Source organism: Metschnikowia bicuspidata (genome assembly GCF_001664035.1).
Source record: "Metschnikowia bicuspidata var. bicuspidata NRRL YB-4993 chromosome Unknown METBIscaffold_3, whole genome shotgun sequence".
In the NCBI taxonomy this organism is placed as follows: Eukaryota; Fungi; Ascomycota; class Pichiomycetes; order Serinales; family Metschnikowiaceae; genus Metschnikowia; species Metschnikowia bicuspidata.
In genome coordinates, this window is record NW_017387733.1 from 441,118 (window position 1) to 451,291 (window position 10,174).

Genomic DNA, 10,174 nt, shown 5'->3' on the forward strand with positions numbered 1-10,174 from the left:
GTCTAGGTGTGGATCTAATCAATTGTGCTCTTCCAGGCAAAAGCTCGAGATACAATCAAGAACAGATCAAACAAAGACTCCACGGCTCGATAAAGTAGAAAAAATAGCTATTGGTAAGGAGACGTTCAAATTCTTGAGTCGCAAAAAGCAAGAAAAACAACTCCCAATAATGCCACAGCGCTTCGTTCGCATATGTCCCGCTGTCCGTCAGACTAAGAGGTGGAAACACTTTTGGAAAGCCTTGTATAAGGCAGAATGGACAAAGCAATATGACCTTTCGTCATCCATCAATTACGGTTCCTATGTTCCTCAGGAACCTACTGAGCGACACATCGGATCTTCAATGCCATTTTTGCACATCCTTTATTCACAAGAGCGAAGAAGCCACCGACGCTTTTCTAAGCCATATCTACCACAACTGCGAAACATCCAAATACCACTGGCAAGAGCTAAAATTTACCAAGCTCATGAGCTTGAACACAATGTTTGCCGCAGCCGACATCTCATTGGAGAACTTAACAAAATAAAATTGTTTCGTCACCACGATTTTCAAGGTGTACACTAGAAGGCATGGCGAGGCGCAGGAAATTGGTCCCTGAAGTCCGCTCCAACCATCTGAGTTGAAGCGACTACTACAGGAGACCTACCCTAGAAGTCGATGACGTTATATCTAATACGTAAACAGATACGGGCCATGAGGACCGTCCAGGCCGTGGCTAACGGAAGGGGACGGGCCGAACTAAGACACTTGGTACGTAGCTGGGAGCTGTTTAGAGGTTATATATATATATATATATTATTCATATAGTTTTGCCCCTTTAATCAGATGAATCTACCAAGAAAAAGATCTAGATGGTAGTATAATCTGTATAATTGTATGACCTATGATTGCATAAATGGCTTGCATGATTTGTGCCTGTATGAGTAGATGGCTGTATGAGGAGATGGTGACATGATTTAAACCACGGAGATAGTTGTATGATCTAGATGGCGGTATAATTTATACGGTGATATAACTCTTGCTCCTATGATCTAGATGGTGGTATAATTTACATGTTTGCATGATTCGGGCTTATGGGGAGTATATGCGAGATACGCTTCCGTGCATTCGCATCCTCCCTCTATCTTCCATCTTCCATTAACCTTCTGGATCTTCCATGTCATTTTCCTCCATGTTTGCTCGTTTGACTTACCGTTTAATCGTTTGATTTAATCTTCAATCCACTACCCTCCAGCATCAATCGTTGATCATTAATTATTGGCAGCAGGCTTAGGTCATTAACATGGGCATTAGTCACCATTTTTCCAATGCATCACACTGGCATTCATCACCATCAGCATAAATAAAGCATAAACCACTGATGGTAAACATTCATGGTTCTCCTGGGTCTTTATTTTGCGTAGATGGAGAGGCCCGGCTTTGTCGGGGCATCCTCCGGCTCATTTCGTCGTCTTGTTTCTAGGGCAATATGCCGTTGCCTTGAATCCTTCTGCTGTGACTGGTTGCAAAATTGAATTGTGCCGTTTCCGCCTGGTATCACCTCGGTTTCACCGGAGTACCACCCGCCCGATCAGCGACTCGCCAAATGTGGCGCAATCTAAAGCAGGGCCAGCCACAACCTGCAAAAGCAGGGCCATGTCCGAGGCCTCAGCTAAAACGCAAAAGCCAGACAAACTTGAACTTCAAGACCCATCCGTTCGGAGCTGGCGGCCTTGCATTGGGCTGGATATCTAGTACCAGCAAGTGGCAAGATTTGCAACTACTGCCTCTTTTTGCAAGCGCACCGAAATTTCTGGAGCCTGCTCTTTATTAGGAGCGCGGTGGCAATCTCCAGTGCAAGCGCAGCGCCAACTCTCGCGTACTGTCAATTGCCAATTAAGTGGAGACACGATTCTCGAAGAACTACGCGAATAGCCACCAAAATAGCTACCAGATGAAGCCACCCGATTAAACCACCCGAATAGCCACCCAAATATACTACTCCGACACTCCATCCAGCCCCGCCCTGATCAAAGCCCATTGTTTCAATACACCTCTCCATCTCTCTAATACATGCCCCGGCCACTCTCTAATACAGACCACGCCATCTCTATATAGCAAGTTCCTAATAAAGCGGATCGGTAGACCGCCGCTGCCGGCAGATGTCCAAGATGGGTGTTGGAATCATCCTGGTTCTGCACTTTACATTGACCACTATACATACTTTAGTTTTGCCCGAGCATAAAGATCTCCTCTTTTGGGTTGCGTTTGTCGTACGGACTACGATGTGTCGCCAAGTGCTTCGCACTGCTGATTTATTCGTGCTGGTATTAGTATGTGCGTTTTTTCGAGCATGCGAGCATTGGAGCCAACAATAAAAATTAAAGCATGCCTCTAGGCCCGAGAGCCCCAAGGGCCCACTCTATGAAAGCAAAAGACCGGCCCTATGAAACAATGGCTGCCCTCTGAAACATAAAGCCACGCTCTGAAACACAAAGCCACGCTCTGAAGCATAGGGCCACGCTCTGAAACAACGGGCCACGCTTTAAAACATAGGGCCGCCCTCTGAAACACAGGCCCAGCCTCTAAACACAGGCCAGCCTCTGAAACAATGGGCCACCCGAAACAAACCGCCCTCGTTCTCTCAGCAAATTTGCTCCCAGCTCTACAACTCCACGACAGCAAAAAACAGCCGCCGCAAGAGCAAAGGGCCAGCACCCAAGCTAATAAAAAAAAAAAAAAACCAACAGTCTCCAGCGCCCCGGATCTCCAATGGCCCCGCGCCGTGCAGGCAGACGTGTCGCAGCCAACCCGCGCTCCTGGCCATGCTATATAAAAACCCCCATGCCCCAGCCGCCAGCCGCGCTCCAAACTCTCTCATGGAGGCCGCACATGAATATGGAGCACATTTCCAAAACGGCGACCCCCTAAGCGGCGATCTCCAGAACGGCGATCTCCAAAATGGTGATTCCCAAAATGGTGATTCCCAAAATGGCGATTCCCAAAATGGCGATTCCCAAAATGGTGATTCCCAAAATGGCGATTCCCAAAATGGTGATTCCCAAAATGGTGATTCCCAAAATTGTGAATCCCAATATGGCGACCCCCAATATGACGACCCCCATAATGCCATACCTGAAAACAACATAACTCAAAGCGCCACACGCCAAAGCGCCACACCCCCACACGCCCTACCTGAAAACACAAAACCACAAAACGCCACACCCCAAAACGGCGCGGGCGAAGACGCCGCCCACGTGCCCGTAGGCGCCTCCCCAAACGCCCCCGAGTACGACGAAATCGAGCTCGCCGTCACCGAAAGCCAGCACCGCGCCATCGCCTGGCCCGCACACATGGACCAACTCCTCCGCATCCGCGCCGGCCCCGGCTCCGGCAAGACGTTCACGTTGGTGGCGCGGGTCGCCCACATCCTCTCGCAAGGCACGCGGCCCGACGAGGTGCTCGTGCTCTCCATGGCCAACCGGTCCGTGGACTCGTTGAAGGACACGTTGGCGCGCTTGGTTGGCCGGCAGACGGCCGGGGCCGTGGAAATCGCCACGTTCCACGCGTTCTGCGCCGGGTTGCTCGACCAGCACGGCTCGCTCGTCAGCTCCAGCTACTCCAAACAGGCCATTCTCGACGACGCCACGTGGAAGACCATGGTGGCGTTTTTCCTGGGCCGCCTGGTCAAGTTTGGCGGCCACACCATCGGCGGCACCATCACCCCGGCCCGCCTCGACAAGGCCTTGTCCAGCATCATGTTGGGCCTCGCGTCGCCGGCCCAGGTGGCCGCGGAACACAAGCTCAACGCGGACTACCTCGCGCGCTTGGCGCAGCACCTCCGGCTGAGCGGAATGGTGCGCTACGACGAGATCATAGCCGACGCCACGCACCTCATGCGCCACTCGGCCTCCGTGCTCCGGGCCCCCGGCGCGGGCGACGCCCCCACACGTGCGCTCCTCCCGCGCTTGGCCCACTACAAGGCCGTGCTCATCGACGAGTTCCAGGACGTGTACCCGGCGCTCGCCGCGGTCATCCGCTGCATCGTGGAGTACCCCACGGCCGGGCTCGCCGCGCGCCGCAAGCACTTGACCATCACCGGCGACTCCAACCAGAGCATCTACGACTTCTTGGGCGCACACGAGCTGGACATGGCGCGCTTCCCGCGCAAGTTGCCGCGCATGGACGTCGTGGACCACCGCTTGCAGGAGTCGTTCCGCTGCACGCAGCCGATCTTGGACGCGGCCGTGGACGTGGCGTTGAAGGACGCGTCATTCCGGCCCCGTGCCACGCGCGCCGACGCCTGCGCGCAGCGGCCCGTGCTCCTCGAGGCGTCCAGCGTGGTGGAGGAGTACCACAGGGTGGCCGACGAGATCGTGCGGCTCCTCTGCCTGCTGGGCGGCCTCGTGCACCTCGACGACATTGCCATTCTCGCCAGGACCAACGCCGCGGCCACCGCCATGCAGGCGGTGTTGAAGTCCCGCTTTGGTCTTGCCGCCCACAAGCTCTCGCTGGGCAACCAGTGGGTGGCCTCGCGCATGCACATCCTCAAGCACGTGCTCGGCGTGATCTCGGGCGAGTCCGGCTCCAGCGTCAGCTTGATGTCCATCTTGTTGAACTTGGACTCCATGCCCGGGAGCCGCGTGCGCGTGTCTCGCGTGTTCAGCGAGAGCCTCGCCAAGAGCGCCCCGGGCGACGCCATGTTCCTCGAGGCGTACCTCTTCGACGAGCTCCTGAACCCAGACCCCAAGGCCTCGGCCCTCGCCGCGCTATACGCAAAGCACCCGGCCGCTCTCGAGCGCATCGCCGCGTTCCTCAACCAGGTGCAGACCGAGAGGCAGCTCTTGGCCGATGCGCACGCCACGTCCCCGCTTGCGTTTGGCCCCGTGGCGCTCGTGGCGTGTCTCCAGCGGATGGCGGCTCTCGATGGCATCGCCCAGTACTTGCGCCTGGACGCCAACGAAACCAGCAAGGCCTCGCCCTTGGAGATCTTGGAGTCCTTCAACAATTCCATCCACCATGCGTTCGGCAAGTACTCCGCCAGGCCGGAGCTCCACACCACCACGTTCCTAGACTATTTCTTGCAAACCTACGACAGCGACGTCATCAACCCGGTTGGGAACTCCATCACCGTCTCCACCATCCACTCCGCAAAGGGCTTGGAGTTCCCCATCGTGTTCGTTCTCGGCCAGTTGGCGTACACTGCGTCGTGGGACAAGATTCTCGGCGAGGAAAACCCTGCAATCGACGTGCTGGACGAAGGCGACTCGAAAACAGCCACCCGCTTGCGAAATGCCATGCCCGACAAGACTTCCATGCAAAGCATGCAAGCAAGCAGTCCCGTATCGCGCTTGCTTTATGTTGCGCTTACGAGGGCGCGCAACTTGGTGTACTTGGGCTGCCAGACTCCCATCAAAAAGTTGCTGGCCATCACGAATGCCCGCTTCACCACTCGTCTCCCCGATTTGGACCCGGCATCAAACCTCGCCGCCACTCAAAGCCTAGAGGACGCTACTTCTTCGAGTGAAAGTGGTACCCACACCACTCAGGCTGCAACAAGCAATGGTGAGCTGCTTTTGGCCTCCCTCTCGCGCGACTTAGGCCGGCCAATTCCGTCAAGGGAAAAGTTTGTCCTCGGACGCAAAATTTATGGGAGTATAATGGGCAAAACAGAAACCAATCGAACAGTGAGATTCCAGAAGCGAAGAATATGCCACCAGATTCAAAGAACACTCATCGTGCCAAGAAAGACAGGGCTTTCTCCGCACGTCGGGCCGTTGGCCTTCCTGACTCTACAGTTGTTCAAACGTGCACCGTAGAATATTACACATGCATGCAAATACATAATGCACACATAGAACCTTGCTGAATGCAACCGCCTCTTTAATGCTGCTCTTTGCAGATACTAGACACGACTCTGTTACATGCCGATGGGGCTCGTCATAGTAATTGGGAATGAAAGGACGGGCCAATATAAATCAGCTGTGGCGGGTACAAACCTCTCTCCCCTGTTCTTAGCTTCCTTCCCATGGATTGAATACCGAACATTTGTCACACAATGGTCTGAAAGGAAGCTAGCTCTTTTGTAGATTCGCTAGGTTTCAACTTGGACTGAGGACTACTGTTTTTTTATGCGTACGAACAAGTAAAATTGGCGACTAAACTAGTGTCTCAATCAGACAGAGAACGCGTTGATTTATGATGTATTCACTTTAGACCTGTTTCCAACAGCTCTAGCGGACAAGTTTGTTCTTGAATAGAGCATATCTTGTCAGAGACAAGGATCGGACTTACTCGTGTGTAGAATTCAATGGCTTCGTAAGAGTTCGAATAGACAGTTCAGTTCCCCAGCCATACTCAATTAACCAAGACACGGAGAAACACAATATCCGAATACATCTGCTGAGGAGGCGGACTTTGGTCAGTGGTAAAATTAAGGTGACCCCGAAGTGCCACCCGGAACCGAATTTCGCATGAGTAATTAGAATACTACAGAAACGAGACTTATACGTGTGATACCCAGATGCTCATTCTGTGATGATTTGTATATCCAGGACAGAACCCAATTCTGCTCTTGGCTGGCAATCAGCATGCCATCATAAACCGATCTCTCGTGCACTGGGCCGCACAGCTGACGAAGGATGAAATAAGACCAGTCAGACAAACCTGAGTGCATGCTGGTAATGCCGGGTTTTGATCCGTGGTGTGGATGTTCAAATATGGCTTGGAACTAATGCTTTTAGAAAAACATGCCATTTTTTTTTTTCACAAAAACCATTCAAGCTTTAGCACCATACATTTGTGATGAGTGACGAAACTCAATTGACGTGCTTGCAAGTGTCGCTTCGAGACGTGTACGGCGGTGCTCGGCACGGAAAAGCAGAGCGCATGAGGGCCGTGGCTATGGAGTGATAGTGAATGATGTGCCGCCTCAGAGTATATGTTTGATAAGCATGCCCCCTCTCGTAACCGTATCTACCCCGACCATCTAACCCGGCGCGTCAATCAGCCGGGACAGTCGCATTCCTCCAGAGCCAAGCGTGTAGCACTTGCTCTAGGCAAGTTTCGACAACAAGCTCAATAAGTCTCCTTTGTCTGGATCGGGAGCAGACAAAGATTCGTCTGAGTGGCCCGGGCCGGGCTCGGATTCGCGCTCGTGCATGAGTTCCACCGCGTCCTTGTGGTGGATTTCAAAGCCATGAGTATCATTGGCCGGCAAGTTGTTGTTGTCGTCGTCGTCATCGTCGTCGGCACCAGCATCACCGATGATGTCCATGTAATTGGCCTGGTCGTCACGCTCAAACTCCTTGACCTCGATTTCCTCCGAGAACGCCACGGATTTCTTGGACGTGGCGGACGAGAGACTGGCGTCCGACACGCGGCGTTTCTTTTGGGCTGGCGGTTCGTCCAGCAGCGCCGCCACCCGCTTGGCCGGCGGCAGGTCCGCGTCGCTGTCGCTGTCGCTGGAGTCCTCGTATGTGGGAACTAGGCTGTCAGAGGCGGACGGCGCAGTGTCTGGCGAGGTGTCAAACACAGGCGACGGCTCCTCGGCAGGCGACGGGTGTTCCACAGACGAGTTCACGCCCTGCAGCAGCAGCTCATCGACCATATCAAGAAGCTCGGCGCGCGTGGAGCGCACCCGCTCGAGTTTTTGCTGGAGAAGCTCGATCTGGAGCGTGTCGGGCGGCAGGCCGGCCAGCACCTCACGGGACAAGTCGGCAAGTGCCGCCACAATGTCGCGGCGGGCAGTCTGTGCGTCCTCGAGCGTCTGCACGGTCATCAGGCACAACTTCTCCAACACGTTGAGCTTGGACACGTACACTTTGGGCAGGGGCAAGGCGTCCAGCGCAGACGGGTCGTCCGGCAAGTAGAGCTGGGCCTGCTGGTGCGCGTGGGCCACGTTGGCCGAGGCGGTGGCCAGGAGCTGGGCCATGTGCAAGAAGAGCCCGTTGACCGGCGCCAACTGCGGGGCTATGCGCGGCGGCGCGGCGGCCTTGAGCAGCGCCTTCAGGCCCGCGTCCGGCGCGTCGGCGGGGTCGAAGGCCTGGCCGTCCTTGGCCTGGAGCACGGCGTGCTGCATGTTCTCGATCTGCGGCTTTGTGAACACGCTGCGCTCGTTCCACACGGAGATGAGCCGCTCGACCTTGGGCTTGACGGGCTCGTCCACGGCGCCGTACAAGGCGTGCAACACCGCCGGCAAGCGGGCGGCAAAGCCGGCGATGAACTCGGGCTTGCGTTTGTGGCGCGCCTGCTGCACCACGTCGTTGCACAAGTAGAGCAACGAGAGCTTCTTTTTCAGCGGCGCGCCGGCGCTGGTTTGCAAGGCGTAGTCTGCCCAGAGCTCGCAGAGATGCGAGGCGTGCCGGTGGTGGAAAAGCACCCACTGCGAGAGCGACACGATGGAGTCCTGCGTCTCCTGGAGCGCGTCCAACTTGTTGCGGAAGATCTCGGGCGAGAACGACATGGAGTGGTTGGGGGCCGGGAGGGGGATGCGGGTGGAGTTGTGTTTGGTTGAGGAAGGACAGGTGAGATGGAGCTGGGGCCTGGGGCTGGCGGCCGGCGCGCGCTGGGCCTATTGTTTTCGTGGTGGTGAGTGCCCTGTGCCGGGGGGCCTGTGGGGCGCGCGCTGGCCCTAAACGGGAGGAAGAAATTGGGGGGAAAAAGCGCGGTGGGCCGGGCAGGGCGGCAAAACAGGACCCACAGGCTTCTGGGGGCGGTGATTGTTGGTGGATGTTATTTTCTTTTGTTTTTGTTTTTTTGTTTGTGTTTTTTTGTGTTTGTTTTGTGTTAGTGTTTTGGTTTTGGTTAGGTTTTGGTTAGGTTTTGGTTTTGGTTTTGGTTTTGGTTTTTTTTAGTCGGGGGTTACTTTGTTTCATTGATTTTGTTTCTGTTTGGAACTGAGTTTTACTTCAGCTAGGGCGGGTCTGTAATCGGTTAGTATCTTGTTTATAGACTTGGGTCATTTTTTAATTCTGTTGGTGCTTTTGTTGACTATTGTAGTTGGTGTTTCTTAAATATTGTATTTGATGTTCTTTTACGTTTGTAGTTGGTGCTTTTATGGTCTTGTCTTTTTTGCTTTTGTGGTTGGTATTTTTTGTTTTTGCCTTTGGTGTCTTCGTGTTGGTGGTTAGTTTTTTTTGCGGTTGTCTCGGCAGTTTCTGTTTTGCTGTCTAATCTGAAGCTGGTGGCCCTGGAAGAAAAAGATTGACAGTCCTCACCTGGCAAGTCTGGCCTGCAGTTGGGGCCCGTGAAATTTGCACCCACGGCCGCAGCGTCTGCAAATGGGGCGGGCTCGTTGCCTCAAATGGGGGCCTTGAATGTGGAGTACAAAGTAAAATGGTTTTGACTAGAAAGCTGGCGCGGTTGATTTTCGAGTTTGGAGAGGACGGGTTATTTTATCTGGAAGTCTGCTCTCTGTAAATAAGTGGTCGGCTTGAAAATGACTGGTGCTCTTGCGAATGAATGGTATACTTCCGAAAGGGATGAAAAGCTCTTGCACTCTTGTAAATAAAGGGTTCGCTTTTTTCATTGGATGGCATATTCTTGTAAATATGTACTCTTGTAAATATATACTCTTGCGCTTGCAAATATATACTCTTGCATATGAATAGTTCACTTTGGCCAATGCATGGCACGTTCTTGCATGAGTGGAAGATAGGAAGATGTACTAGTCCGACTTGCTAGTCTTAAATGGGAGGGGAAAAGAATATGTTGACTACCAAAGTGGGCAGGTGTTTTTAAAGAACTTGATGTTTGAGATCCCGAAAGTTTCCTGCTGACCAGGCATTTATTACCCCGCTAAACTATTACCAGTAACGACTTGAGACGGCTATGGTGCGAATCTTCAAAGTGCATGATTTTCTTCTGAAGGACCAGGTAAAAAAGATGCTCTGAACAAGACAAATCTATCCATGATTTCTTTCGTATCGAAGAAAAGAAGCTGATGCTTTGTATTAAGTCTGGAACTCTTTTCTTCATTGCATGAGTAGTCTTTTCGTGGCTTTCTACTTGATAGAGTTCACAACTTGCTCGCATCTTCTGGACCAGCCGTCCATAGTAAGACAGCATAACCAGCTCTGGCTGTTGTAATTTGTATATACTGCTCTGGAGCTTAGCTGCGGTACCAATGTGAATCTACGTTTTCGGGGAGTTCTCAAAAGACGGACTGGTCGCTTGGCTCGTTGGCCATTGATA

The 10,174-nt window shown here is 53.2% G+C and overlaps 2 protein-coding genes across 2 annotated transcripts; one reads left to right on the plus strand and one right to left on the minus strand.

The window, feature by feature from the left end:
- Nucleotides 1-2,859: 2,859 nt before the first annotated feature.
- HMI1 (ATP-dependent 3'-5' DNA helicase) lies at nucleotides 2,860-5,169 on the plus strand (the record flags this gene model as incomplete). The annotated part of the gene is made up of 1 exon (XM_018857435.1): nucleotides 2,860-5,169. A coding segment is annotated over one exon (2,310 nt), but the record flags the coding sequence as incomplete, so codon positions are not given.
- Nucleotides 5,170-7,034: 1,865 nt separating this feature from the next.
- On the minus strand, nucleotides 7,035-8,447 carry METBIDRAFT_42321 (uncharacterized protein; the record flags this gene model as incomplete). Its single annotated transcript, XM_018857530.1, has 1 exon — nucleotides 7,035-8,447. A coding segment is annotated over one exon (1,413 nt), but the record flags the coding sequence as incomplete, so codon positions are not given.
- Between the last annotated feature and the right edge of the window lie 1,727 nt (nucleotides 8,448-10,174).